General features: G+C 36.9%; 4 protein-coding genes across 4 annotated transcripts; 1 reads left to right on the top strand and 3 right to left on the bottom strand.

The window, feature by feature from the left end:
- On the bottom strand, nt 1528-3068 carry LOC18774200 (calmodulin-like protein 8). The gene is made up of 4 exons (XM_007208525.2): nt 2914-3068; nt 2241-2398; nt 2073-2153; nt 1528-1838 (listed from the first exon to the last, which is right to left on the bottom strand). The coding sequence occupies exons 1-4, from the start codon at nt 3002-3004 to the stop codon at nt 1704-1706; spliced, it is 465 nt and encodes a 154-aa protein (XP_007208587.2). The 5' UTR covers nt 3005-3068; the 3' UTR covers nt 1528-1703.
- LOC109949762 lies at nt 3543-4508 on the bottom strand. Its single transcript, XM_020565918.1, has one exon. It carries the CDS (start codon nt 4506-4508, stop codon nt 3543-3545), a length of 966 nt encoding a protein of 321 aa, XP_020421507.1.
- Nucleotides 5400-8597, top strand: LOC18775464. The gene is made up of 4 exons (XM_007205635.2): nt 5400-5815; nt 6356-6550; nt 7438-7619; nt 8064-8597. The coding sequence occupies exons 1-4, from the start codon at nt 5527-5529 to the stop codon at nt 8337-8339; spliced, it is 942 nt and encodes a 313-aa protein (XP_007205697.2). The 5' UTR covers nt 5400-5526; the 3' UTR covers nt 8340-8597.
- LOC18772650 (GDP-mannose 3,5-epimerase 2) lies at nt 10223-13891 on the bottom strand. The gene is made up of 7 exons (XM_007205308.2): nt 13632-13891; nt 12370-12780; nt 12126-12219; nt 11915-12044; nt 11690-11822; nt 10900-11107; nt 10223-10738 (listed from the first exon to the last, which is right to left on the bottom strand). Exons 2-7 carry the CDS (start codon nt 12777-12779, stop codon nt 10583-10585), a joined length of 1131 nt encoding a protein of 376 aa, XP_007205370.1. The 5' UTR covers nt 12780; nt 13632-13891; the 3' UTR covers nt 10223-10582.

Here is a 14861-nt window from a genome sequence, read left to right on the forward strand (position 1 = left end):
GGCTTAGGCTTAGGCTGTGGAGATCTCATCTCCATCTCAAGAGCAAGCGAGGGAGATGTTGATGTTTGGGGTTTGCGTGACAGAATTTCTCTTTGTCAATGTAGTTTGGTGCTTTTGAGATCCATCCTCGTTCGTTGGGAAAAGTGTTTTTAATTAGTTATATTCCCTTCATGTACAGTTTTGTGTCCATTAATTATTAATTCAAGTTTCTATATGCATTCCTTTGTACTCATCTGTTCTGATCTTTTCATATATTCTTTTTCTGTAAGTTTTTATTATTGAATTGAGCGTCAGTCTTCTCAAATTACCAATTAATTATAATCCAAAATCATATAGATGAGATGAGGAATTAATCTCTCTCTCTCTCTCTCTCTCTCTCTCTCTCTGTGTCTGTAACAGTGTATGTATGAATTCGCCAGATTAGACTGCATGACCACAGTAACAATATTTAGCAGATCTAGGCGCTTGATGGAACATAGTTGCACATCTGGTAGAAGGACAAGAAAGATAAAAAAAAAAGGAATCGGAGAATCTGTTTTTGGGGTTGTCCAAACACATACATCTCAAGGTGCAGGCATGCATGGAACGATTTGGCATTTCTTCACTTTCTTTACTTTAATTTCTGTGATTGATTGATTGATTGATTGATGTGGTCCTAAAATCCAATTAAGATCCTTGGTATAGATTAACGTGTGCTGATAATAAGAAAATATCAGACAACAGGTGATGATTATTTCGTTTATTCATATTTTCCGGTCAGTATAATGTGTGACATCTTATTACGCCAATGACTAAAACATGCATCTTAATTTCTGGATAACATTTAAGCTGCTACCTAACTTTCATAATGTAAGCAAAAACTGCAGCACTGCATGAAACCAGTTGTATACATATATATATATATATATATATATTCTCTTCTAGAGTTGTATCTATGTTGTTCACTTTGTTTTGTTTGGAAGCCCCATTTGGCTACACTCCATACAAGCTTTATGGTTATTGAGTTGAGTGCAACCCACGTCACCCATTTGCTTTCTTGCAAACCCTGTGCAGGGTTTTCCTTTGTCTTAATACCTCAACAACAGCAACAACTACTTGGTGCCTTTGCTTGCTAGAGTCTGTTACATGCTATAATTGGGACTTTCCCACTGCCCAACATAAAACCCATTTCTCAGTTTCTCATTCTGTTCACTATTTTTTCAATCCACACTTCAATTGAGGATCAATGTGTCTGGTTCGGCTGGTGGTTTAGGTAGGCCTAGACCCATTAATGAGTATGGCGTTATCAATCCACCCAAGTATAAAACCATAACGAAGCAGATCTCTCACATTTTATAAAGGGTAAAATTTCCAATGAAAAATGAACCCGTTATTCCATGTGCTGTAGTTAGTTAAATACAATAATTAGTTGACGCTTGCTTATGATTAGTTTCTCTCACGAAACTACAAACGCATGGACCTCAAAAAATTCAAGATTCTTTATTACTTTGCTGCCTCAAAAGATGTACATAGACGTTACGTTGATGAGAAAAAGAAAAAAGTGCATAGAATTAAAGATTCCTCGAAATTAAATTAGGGAAATAGATTAATAGAAATGGACTCTTATAAGAGCACGGCCCAATACAAATTGAAACCAGAAATGTACAAAATCAATCAAAACGACGTCACTTTATTATTCGAACAACTCAAACTCAAAATCAAAATCAAAATGCTAACATCATTCTCACAAATTCATCATAATTGACTAAGCCATCACCATCCAAATCTGCTTCTCTGATCATTTGCTCTACCTCTTCGTCTGTCAGTCTTTCTCCAAGATTAATCATCACATGCCTCAACTGCAACCATCCAACCATATCATCCCCAAGCCCATGCAGAACAAATAAAAAACTATATATTAGAAGCAAAGTCAAGATTAAAATCAGGAGTTCTTGGATTGTTTGAACTTTGATCTTCATTTGTTGGCAGGGTCTCATTAGCTAAGCGGCGTTAAATAAATTCTTCTTCTTTTTTTTTTTCTTTCTAAAAATAATGGATGTGGAATATATTATTGGGATGAAGACTTATTCAACCTCATTAGGTGAAATGTAGCCATCCTGATCCTTGTCAAAAACTTTGAAAGCTTCTCTCAATTCTGCATCCACCTCATTTTCCTATGTAATCACCACATTAATTACAACATGGATTAGTTAATTCTTTGTTTTGCTGTCAAAAGACTACTGTTAGGTAATCAATTTTACCTGAATTTTTCTTGCCATGAGATGCAAGAACTCCCCAAACTCTATGGTTCCATTCCCATCAGCATCGATTTCGCTTATCATATTCTGCAGCTCTTCTTCCGTAGGATGTTGATCCAATGATTTGAGCGCAGTCCCCAGTTCTTCAATGGTAATGCAGCCTAACAAATTTTGAAAGAAATAAACCAAATTAAACACATGAACATGAATAAAATCAAGGTAAGTAGTACTAGCTATGATGTTGCTCTCAAGTCCATGTGAATGCGGGCATACATCATTCATTTAGTATGGAAATCAAAGGACACACACACAAACATGAAACAGAAATTGCAACAACAATGAAAATGCCAGTAAATTAAGCCACACCTTCAGACAGTAATGATCAAGCTGCCATAGCAGCAAAGCATTCAAGTTATCGAAGATCACGCATGGCTGCCTGAGCTGAGTATGTATCTAGAAACTAACAGAAACAATAGCTCTAATAGCTGTTTGTAACCGAATTTACTAGCTTAATAATTTGGTACATAATATGTGTTGTTCATGTAAGTCATTTAATTTCTTAAGAAACACTTGTGCAAAAGCAAGCAAGCAGATCCTACTCTCTCTAGCTATGAATCTACGATATAAAATATTTGGCTAAATATTCATAATTAATAATTAAGAAGAGACTAATTACCATCTCCATCCATGTCAAGAAGACAGAAAGCTTCCTGAAACTCAGCAATCTGTTGTTCAGTTAAGACCTCTCCCATGCTGTGTTTGATCATAATCTCAATTTCCAAGTTAACCACCTTTTTTGTTTGCACACAGTTACACAGAAATGAGACATATATATATGCTCTGTATCTTTAAGTATAGGGTAAACGTTGTCCGTTCTTTAAGTTAGAAAATATATATGAAGTCAAAGAAGTATTTAATTTACCCATTTGTTTGATATGAATTTCGTCTTTAGTCAGCCAGTATTTCTAGAAATTGGTTTCAAAGTCGTGAGTGTACTGGGAAAGAATTGAGCCACTTGGTGACCATGACTCTTGGAACATCCTTGTCCCTACATTTACGCACGCATTTGATTTTGTTTATTGTATTCTCTTCCTTAAAATCAGTAATTTGATTGAATGAATGAATTCATGCGTTGCTAATGTGAAAAGGGATTAAATTGGACTCTGTTGTTGTGTTGTCTTCAAAACTAACTTGTTTCTCATTATCAAACTACACACAAATAAATAATAGAATATGAATCTAGAGAGCATACATATATCTTCAATTGTTTGAGGTGTACATCACTGATGGACTTATGATCATCCATCACAGAACCTCATCAGCGTCCGGGCAAAAGTTGTTGATGCCGGCAAACTTGTGCCTAAGGCGAGGAGTGTGCGGTGTTGGTAGGGGGTAGAACTTGTAAATCGTCGTTTTTTTATTAGCTGCTCTCTTTGCTTCAAAGAGTTGCTCCCTGACATACCCCATCAGGAAATCCTTTCTTTCTTGAGGTAAAAATTCATCTTCTTGTATCACCTGCTCAAGGAGGAACTCCCTCAGTGGACTCAACGGTCTAGTATTAGTCTTATCAACCTCATTCCCATCATGATGATGACCATGTAAACAGGGCACAGAGTATTGAATTTTGAGGCAACGATCTGAGTTGATGTGTTCTAAAGCAACCTTTCTTTGAGTGCAGCCCAACACAAATATCTGAGGAGATCTCTTCATGAGTCTCTCAACTTTGGCTTGTCTCTTGTGGACAGGAATGTAGGGGATCCAATCCATCTTGAGCTTTTTCATTGGAATTATAACTCGTTCATTGGCTCCCGGCATGTCATAATCAGTTACGTCAAAGCCTAGTTGATGGCAAGGCGGGGAAGCTGATACAATGGCTACCACCACAGGGATCAAAACATATTCTCCGACATCTTGTTTATGAATTTCGGTTGTTCCGAACAGATAGAATTTTTTGTTGTTGTCGTTGTTGGCATTGATCTCATGATGATGCAGCTTTCCTCCCTCTTGGAATGCTTGTTCAAGATGGGAGAAATCCCACTTGAATTCGTTGTAGACAGAGTCCACGTGATACCATGAAGTACAAACAGGAAAGGCAGCCTTCCATAGATCCTCCAGGTTGCGGGGCTCATCGGAGTGGCAGGGCTTCTCCTTGAGCCGCCGCCGCTTTGGCAATGGCCGAGCGTTGTCTTGCTTAGACGGCTTGTTCAGGTGGGTGGCCTCGTCCATCTCTATGTGGCCGGCCTTCCTCTTAGCTCCTCCTCTTTTCCCCATTGAATTTGATTGTTTCTCTTCTTTGATGAAGTTGAAGATGAAGTTGAAGTTGAAGTTGAACTCGAAGTCGAAGGAAGGGCCGACTGATTAGATAGATTGTTAAGAATCACGTGCAGGTTATAATTTATATAGGAAAGTGGCAGTGGAGAGTTCCTAATTCAAGTAGGCTAGTTACTTACCGTAATCGCTCTTCCTTTCTTCCTTACCACGTCTTCATAATCCAAGTAGGTTTCTTAGTTCAAGTAGGATCATCAACAGAATTCAAAACAACTTCGACCCAAAAAAATCTCATTTTCCATGAACCAAAGACAAAAGGGGACAAAAGAGGACTGAAGAAGAGATGTGGGCTTTAGTATATGGATACAGAAATTCCAAAGAAACAATTGAATTTTGCAAGTGGGCCTATATTCGAGAGATAGGCTTTGTTGCTGAACACGAGATTATGGCTACGTGGGGTTTGTCTCCAAGACTAATTACAAAGTTGGTCCTTTTTTTTTGGTCTAAATTACAAAGTTGGTCTGCATTGATGATTCTGGTTCTGGTTTAGAAAACAAAAACAAAAGAAAGCTAGTCAACTTTAAGTCTTCCTTCCAAATTCCAAAATGAGCCAAATTGATAATTATGATAGATTGGGTCTAACTCTTTTTGTAAGAAAATAAAATAGGGCTAAATTTTTGTCTATTTACAATTTCTCTTGATCAATCACTTTTGACAAAATACCAATTATGCTCTTACTTAAATTATACTAAATAAAAAATAAATTAATATAATAAGAGCAAAATTATTTAATAAAAAACATTGTTGATTTTGAATAATAATATAATATAAAATAAAATAAAACAGTGTTTGACGTTTTCTGTAATTAACCTAAAGGCCGAGGTGCCAAAGCTAAAGTTGCATTTTCGGACATCCCAGACCAGACCATTTCAATTCCAAGTCCACTGCGTAAACTCCAATCCCAAACATCAAAATTTCTAAGTCATCTCTCTCTCTCTCTCTCTCTCTCTGAAAACTGAAAATGTCGGACGGAGCTTTAACGGTCCTCGACGGGAACCACCTGAGAGCCATCGACCTTTCTCTGCCGGAAGCTGAGGTCAGCCTCACTGGAGCTCAGGTCCTCGACCTCGCCGACTCCAAAGCCTCCTCGTCTCTCTTCGGCCTCTCCTTGCCTCAGAGCCTCAAGTCCTCTGCTCTGAAACGCATCAGCCTTCAAGACGACGACGTCTTCCGCCTCAAGGAGCTAGATCGCGAGCAGGCTCTGAAGGTGATCACGGACTACATCACAGCGATCGCCGATGAATTAAAAGGTGCTGCTTGCATACCTATAATATATGATATTTATATACATTGTGTGATACGTTATGTTATAATTCCGAAAACGAGCTTATGATGAAGTTCTCGTCGCCGATGAATTAAGAACATGAATGTGCTTATGTGTTGGTGGATTTTGGCATCCGTGTATGAGATTTTTTATGTTTTTTGCTTTGTTTGGTTGCTGAAAATATTAGGAAAAGTGGAGGAAAGAAATTGAAAAGCTTGAGTCTTAGATGTCTTATGTGATCTAGGATCTAAGAACTGATTTCTCCTATATTCACTCTCATTCTGTCAGCAAGAAGAACAAATTATATCTGACTGGGATTAGGAAATCAGCTGTTTAGAAAGTGCCTGGCATCAATAGAAATTGGTTTTGGAGAATTTTGAGTTAGCCTACAAGCATTTGGACTATGGACGTTAGAGATTGAGATGTTGTTCTATTTTTAGAAATATGATGAAGTGAAATACATATTTCAAAATTTGATTATGAAAATAATGCATGCTTATGCTGAAATTCTGTCTTCACTCTGCAGATGATCCACTTGTCATATCTGTCTTGGATGGATACACTCTTCGACTGTTTTTAGAGGATGAGGATGATTTTGCAATGCTAGCAGAGAATCTGTTCACTGATCTGGATGTAGAAGACACAGGAAAGATCAACAAGAATGAGATCCGGAATGCACTTGTTCACATGGGAGTTGAGATGGGCGTTCCTCCCATTTCAGGTTCATATCGAATTCTTTGCTTTCGCTATTAATTTTAGGATTATTGAAAATGTATATAGTTTGTTATCTGTAAATGAATAACTGTCCCTACACAGAAACTAATTAAAGTTTTGTTATATTTGATGGTTCTCTAAAAATTTCTTGTATGACTCGAGCACTTTTTTAAACTATAAGACTGCACCTTCTTGGGTCCATGGATGGCCTACTAGTAGGGAGGTGCTCTATCTATATACAAGTGGCAAAGGATCAAATTTAGACCAGATAATTTCGATCCTCATGAGTCAGATTTGTAAATTGACTTTATCCATTTATTTTGAACGTGCGATTAATACTTTCGAGCATCCTCTTTGTTTGGTTTAAGTTTGTTATTGCCCACCTTCTCATACTTTAGTTTTACTATTATATTCTGAGTGCTAGAGTGTATCTTGTGTATTCTGATGTGTGGACTTTGAGACTTTGCATGAACCTTAAACCTGCAAGAGAGAGAAGAAGCTTATTTTGGACTTTGAATACTGTAGACCCTTATCATACTAGATTTCTCATCAGGGGAATGAGGACTTTGATTACTGTAGTCACATCAGGGGAATGAGGACGGAAATCCTCTTAAGCTTTGTGCCTAGATTTCTCATCTCATTTTCCTCAAATTGTTTAATCTATGCCTAAAATACCTTGAGATTATTCATATTTTGTGTTTTGCAAATGAAGATTTAGTACAAAGTTTCACTTATAATGATTTAGCTTGTCTTTTGCACTATTAATTTGTGCATATGTTGAGATCTAGCTTGTCATGAAGTACTTAATCCAGTCTGTAGAATTTATAAACTGTCTATTCCATATTTGATGTTCTTAGTTATAGAGTTGATAACTAACAAGGTGCAATTTAACAGAATTTCCTCCTCTAAGTGATATCTTGAAGAAACACAAAGCTGATGGGGAAGAAGAACTGGGCCAAGCACAATTTGCTGAATTACTCCAGCCTGTCCTACAAGAACTATCAGAGGCCCTGGCAAAAAAGCATTTTGTTACTATCCAGAACATCAAGATTGTCAATGGTTCCAAGCTAAGAAAGGTAGTTCCTCTTCCCCCATCTTTTATTTTAGTTCTTTTATGTTCTTCATTTGGTTGAATATTCCTTAATTTATCGTTTAGGAAGCTTGATCTCTACTTGCTATATGGGAACTGAGTAACTAGTATTCTTGACTCTTCATTGACCAATACTATCTTGAGCTGCTTATGCTGCTAGTTCTGTTCTTCCATAACCCGTACCCTTTATCTTAGTGGCAAATATAGTATTGATATCTACCCCCCTGTTATTTGGAGAACTAAAAGAAACTTGCTTTAACACTGGTAACTAGGTTGACCTAGCAATGCAACCCTGTTTGTATATGCCTGTCTCGGAACCATTTATTGGTTTCGGAAGTTCAAGAATTTTAGTCACTGTTGGCACAAGCCTATATTTATGTTCTGTGAATGCTTTTCAACAAAGTCTGATAAACTCCTGAAAACTTTACAGCTTTTGGCAGATGAGAAGCAATTGAACATTATCGTAGAGAAGATATTGGCGGATGGCTCGGGGAACACAGAAAAAATCAGAAGTTTTCTTGAAAAAACTGGGACAGAGTTGGGCTTGCCACCATCCGAAGCAAACGAGGCAGTGGCCCTTTTGTATGATGCAGTGTTTGCTGATTTAGAGGAAGCAGGTGAGGATAAATTTGGAAATCTTGTGAAGCAGATCCTGGAGAAATTTGCAGAGCAGCTAGAAGCAAGCCCTGTTTTTCATGATATTTGAGCAGCTAGAAGCTCAACTGTCAGAGCTGCTTGTCTGTGCAGATAAACCATTTTGAATTATTTGATTACATGTCATTTCCCCCAATCCATACAGCCAAATACGAACAAAATTACATTTTGTAATATCTGTGTGTACTAGAATCGTTGAATTGATAGCATGGTTTAAGGTGATATTTTACACTACTTTTAGGCCTTTGATTGGCTGAGTAACAATCGATTATAAAAAGTATACAAGGCAGATAGAAGCTTTCAAGTTTCACCGCATTGTGTTGTGTTCATTGGCATTTGGCAGTAGTCTTTTGTGACTTGGCTAGAATAATTGTACTAAGGGCACTTCCAGAGCTCCTCTTTTGCCCGGCAGAAGGGGGCTTAGGCCCAGCAATTGGCTCCAGCGCGTAACAGCAAGACCAGGTAGCTAGTGGGCTCCATAAGCCTGGGCAGGCCTGAAGCAAATCTTGCCTAGGCTATTGTTTAGGCTATTGTTTGGATTTGCTGATGTCATTGATTATGTCAGCAATGAAAAAAAATAAAAAATAAAAAACGAAAAATTTCAGATTTTTTTTAATAAATTAAATACCTAGTCATATTCTTCAATTGCCACATCAAAATTAATGGTTTAAATATAAAAAATAGAAAATAAATTAAAGTAAATAATAATTACCCTTACTCTTGCCCTTTAGGATGGAAAAAAAAAAAAAACAAGGATTATAGTGATAAACCTTGACTTCTCTTTGCCTTACCCTTGTCCTTTAAGGTGGAGGTGCTCCAACTAAAAGCAATCAACAATGATTTTTCACAAGTGCTTTTGGCTTTAAGGAATTTCAAAATAGCGCACATGTGACCGACATAGCTGTGCTTATCGGAAACGTGGTACGGGATGAAAGCACAGCCGCATGTGAAATTGCAATATGTGATAAATGTTTGATGGATTTTGTCGATCCAAATTGGGAAACGTCGTTTTCTGTAAAGATGGACATGAAGGGAAGGGAAAAAGACGTACTTTTTTGGACATCCACGTAACAAGATGGGATCCCTTTGTTTTCTTGGTGAGTCTTAACACTAAACTTCAGCCACGTTGCCGTCTGCCATTTTTAGCCACGGGATCCACTGTCCCTTCCTTAAATCCCCATCAATTATCAGATCACCATCTACAAGTTGCCAAATTGACACGGTTGAATATATATATATATATATATATATATATATATATTCTTTTCCTTTATAACTTCAAAGGATCACATGCCAGTTAATCAAATCAAGACACTGTGTTCATCCGTTTGCATAAAGAACTTAAAGGTATATTTGATAATTATTTTAATTTTAATTTTAATTTTTTGTGTTAAAGTATAGAGAAAAAAGAGGGAGAATGAAAGTGAGAATGAGAGGAAAGATGTGATTGTGAGAGAAGATGAGATGAGAGGAGGAAGGAAGTAACAAAAGTGAAAACAAAAACTAAAAAATTGTTTTCACTTTCAAATTTTTGTTTTCACTTTTGTTACTTTTCCCTCGCATCCTCTCTCTCAAACTCACAAAAATTGAAATGGTTATCAAATAAGCTTTAAATTAACTTGGAATAATTTAGACTATTAGTTGTATAAAAAGAAAATTGTCAATGAATAATATTCTTAGAGAATATCCATTGCAAGGAAAGGAATTGCGAATTTATGGGCAGACATGGCAGTTGAGAAAATTGATGGTTGTGTGCGATGGGCGTTTGGATTTTAAAGTTTTTGAAGAAAGGTGAGGTAAGATTATGACAGCTTATGTGTCACCTTACAAGGACCACAAGAGAGAGCTGGGCTCAAAAGGGGGGAAATTATCTTCCCACCTCAGTAGAAATACCACATCATATTTTGCAGACACAAGACAGCATAAACATTTGAGTTGTCCAATAATATTCAGGCAACCCCTTGCCATCAAAATTCAAACATGCAGATTGCAGATACCACGTCTATTAAGCGACCAATCTCAACAATCGGTAGAGGTCATGGCATTGAACCAAAATTCAATCTTATAAAGGAAATAAGACATAATACTGAGCAATGCGTCGGATGGGGAAACAAAATATAACTTAAAGGGAATATTCTAAGGCAGCAAATTACTCTAACAGGCTAGAAATACAATGGGGGAATTAAAGCTTCCCTGCTTATTGTCCATGCACATAGATACATTACTATGCGCCGCAATACCATAACCAGATCTATTAAATACTGGCTTTACCAGACCTCTCTGTCTTCAAACACTTCATTCTTTGCCATCAGCAGCACGTAGCGAACCAAGTTGAACTGGGGCTTGGGTTCCCACCACCTTAGATGACCCATAATTCGACAGGTCAGTGCCTTGTGCCTTCTCTTTCTCAATCTGTTCCTTGATCCAGAAGTATGTAATTCTCAACCCATCCTATACGCGAAAAGAATGTCAATTCAAATTAGAAACAGGGAGCAATATCAACACAAGGCAAGGCACAGTTCAAATAACCCCCAACTTTAAACGAAACTTGGGTGTGTTCAGAAACTGCAGAATGGATACATCAGATGTCACATAATCTCATTCTATATTACCTTCAACCTCATGGTGGGAGCCCAGCCAAGTTTCTCTTTAATCAGTGTGTTGTCTGAGTTACGACCACGGACACCCTCTGGCCCAGGAATGTGCTGGATAGGCAGCTTCTTATCCTCAAAGCTAAGAACTATCTCCGCCATCTCATTCATGCTGACCATCTCGTCACTTCCAATATTCACTGGCTCACGGAAGTCAGACTTTGTCAACCTAAAAACAATAGTGATAATTTAAAAAATGCGTGAAATACGCCTAGTCATGAATAATATGGAAAATTCAAGGGGATTTTCATGCAAAATGTAAAACACAGTTTATATTCAATAAAAGTTGCTGTATCAGAGCTATAATCTAGTATAGGGTATTGTACGTTTTCCCAGAGATGAACCGAACAAATTACACACAAGTTTTTTCTTTCTTCATTAAGTAGATTAATTCCTATCCCTTCAACAACAAATGTTTTTCAAACACGTAAGATATTTGTTTGTTCATATCTCCCATTCTCATACAGGCACTAGAGTGGAAAACGCTCTCCTATTCTACAGAACTTCTACAATAATTTATATATTAGTGCAAAGATTTACATTCAAGTAACCCCGTAAAGGTTTAATTTTGCTGATTCTAACATAATCAACTAAACTAGACTCAGGAAAACCTTGTCAAAACAGAAAAAACTGATCTAAAAAACAGATCCATGAAGACCAAGTATTTTGCAGCTTAAAAACGCAAAGATTGTGAGTTTCAGCTAGTAAAAGTTTTGAGTTTTTTTTTCTTTCCAAAACAAGAAATGCTTACCGAAGTACACCTTCTACACATTCATCGATGAAGGTGAAGGATCGAGTCTGAAGTCCATCTCCCCACATCTCAAACTTATCAGTGGAAGTGAGAGTCTTTCTGCAAAAAGCAGCAGGTGCCTTCTCCCTCCCACCTATACAAAATATAGAAGGAAGCAACGAAATTAGGCTACAAAGCAAGAAAATTATGCATATACGTCAGTTATCACTGCAATTAAGAGGTCACCTTTCCAGGTTCCAAAAGGACCATAAATGTTATGGAACCTTCCAATACGACACTCAATTCCAAAGTCCTTTGTGTAGTGCTTGCACAACTCCTCAGTTGCAAGCTTCTCTAAGCCATAGGCATCTTGAGGCTACAAATAAAGGTGAAAAGACAAAATTCATTAAATAAGTTCAAAACTAGAGTCCAAAATCATAAGCATTAAGAAGCATACCTCTGCAGGCCAGGCATCAGACTCCTTCAAGCTCACATTGGTTTCCAGCTGCTTAAACTCAGGGTAAATGCAAGCACTAGAAGCATAGAAAAACCTGCATGAACATATGATTGAGTATATCTTCACAGCATTTTAAGGCAATGTCTCAATTATCAACTTAAACAGTACCAATTCATACATCTCAGCCAAATGGTACTAAAATTTTCAACCAAGGATAAAATGTACAAAGTTGAGGACATCAAACCTCTTCACTCCATTGATTCTAGCAGCTTCCACCATGTTGAAGCTAATCATAGTATTATTGTAAAAAATGACAGAATGGTTGGACTGGATGAAGCCCATCCCACCCATATCGGCAGCGAGGTTGAACACATGGTCAACATTCTTGGTAACCTTCAAGCAATTATCCATAACCCTAAGGTCAACGAGATGGAATTCATGACAGAACATGTCTTCAGTCATGTGCTCGTTCTTCTTCCAATCAGAAGCAATAATGTAATGGCCCTCATTCTTCAATCTCCGAGCAATGTGTGAGGCAATAAAGCCACCTGCCCCAGTAATGGAAATTCGAAGCTTTTCTGAAGGCCAATAAGGTTCCCTCTCGAGGTTCTCATAGGTGTATGCACCGTAGTCATGTCCACCGGTACTCCCCATTCTGCAAGATTAGATTCAATGGAAAAAATGAAGAGATTAGATTCAATGGAAAAAATGAAGACTTTAGTATTACAATTTACAATCAAATACGGATCAGTTTACTAGCTTTGCTATACAAAGCTCAAAAAAGTTATCACTACTAAACTAACAATGATTAAAGGAAAAGGAACCCAACTCAAGTAACGTACATCCTCCAGGAAAACATCAAAACCCAAATTTACAGATTGGGATCACTAACCGACAGAACTGCTACTTAATCACAACGCTTGCATTTATGTCACACTCAAAATCATCAAATTAAAACCCACATCCACTGACTAGATATTGCACAGAACTTTAAAAATGATGAAAAATTTTACCCCTGAAAGAGAAGTATAGAAAAACTGGAAAAAGAGTAGAGTAATTTAACACAGTACGTAAAGCTCTTTTAATAGGCAGGAGGAAATTACCACCAAAACATCTAAATTAACATGTAAAGAAAGTATAACAAACATGAAATTATAATTTATCACAAAAATTTAAACTACATACGCCCAATGGAAGATATAACAAAGTTACACAGATAAACAAATAAATCTTCAAGAATGCTAAAATCAAGCACCCATCTCAGTGTATAAAACGGAACGAAATTTTAGCACACAACCCGATAAAACCCTGCTATACAAACTACCAGATTATCAATCAAGCACATTCACAACGGCCGTTATACACGTAATTCAAAACAAACCCATCAAATGTTACAAACTAAATCCTGAATATAAGTATGAGGAAATGAATACTGGAACGAACATGAAAGAGCACGGAGAACAGAGTAGGTGAGAGATTCCCGGAAAACCCAGTTGAGATTTTTACCTTAAAAGAGCAAAGTTTGGTCCTCTGAAACTTGAGAAGCTAAGAAGAAGAGAATGAGAGGCAAAGTGTGTTCAGAGGAGATGGATGAATGGGTATGGACTCTGAGCCTGTAACGCCCTGCTATATATAGCACCCTGGGACAGAGCAAGGAAACAAGGCCACTCATTTATTTCAAAGGTTTTTTCCACCGTAAATAATTGAGAGAGAAAATCACAGAGACCGCGTAATGGGAAGAAGATCTTGTATCACAGTTATCTCATTCCCAGTCATTCACTCGCTAGGGGTTAAATTAAAATTGCTCATCCTGGACTCTTGTATATACGGATCCAAGCAAGTACGGCTGTGACTCGACGGGCCCCAACACTTGTCCAAATGAGCAGAAAATTCCCAGAAAGAGGACTTCAAGTGAAAAGGCCTGTTTTTTTGGGCCCAAGAGAAATTGCTTGGAAGCTCCTTTATGTTAGCAGCCTTTGATTTTTCCCATCGAAAATGTCTTATTTGGTAACAATTTTTATTTTCAACTATGAGTTACCAGTTGATATGATAGTTTCGTTTGTTCTTAATTGAGAATTGATTTTGTATGTGTGGGTTAAACACAAACTCACATGTTTGAAATTGTATTCTGAACACGAAATTTATTTTCCCCACATTTCATACTTTGCTATTGTTTCAAACACTAAAAAATAATATTGTATGAGAATTATATTTCCTCCACCTTATTTTACATTTGATTAATTTGATAAATTCAAATCCTAATTTGTTGAATATTTTCCACTTAGGTTTAGGTGTTTCAATAGATTTAGTCCTCAAAAAAAAAAAAAGTTTAGGTGTCCCATGCTAACACTTCGTGAGGGCAAGGGAGAAAAAAAAAAAAAAGGAAAAATGGGCCTCTAGTTATGCATTGCAATTGGTTGCGGCCCATACAATTCTGGGTTTACTGGACAATCTATGAATGGGAAAGACTATAACTGAGGAGTTTATTTGAGAAGATTAATTTCACCATCAATAAATGTGAGAAAATTAATAGATTTAAATATTTTAAATAATTTAATTATGAAATTAAATCCTCTCAAATAAGCTTCTCATTCTAAATTTTTTTTTTTTTTGTTGAAAGAAATGTTTATTTTTTTTTTTTAAACAAAAGTACCATAAAAGTGTACAATTGATAACACTGAACCAGCCAATATACCAAAATATATAAATATAACAAACAATTACACAATTTTGTTG

This window comes from Prunus persica, chromosome G6, assembly GCF_000346465.2.
Source record: "Prunus persica cultivar Lovell chromosome G6, Prunus_persica_NCBIv2, whole genome shotgun sequence".
Classification (NCBI taxonomy): Eukaryota; Viridiplantae; Streptophyta; class Magnoliopsida; order Rosales; family Rosaceae; genus Prunus; species Prunus persica.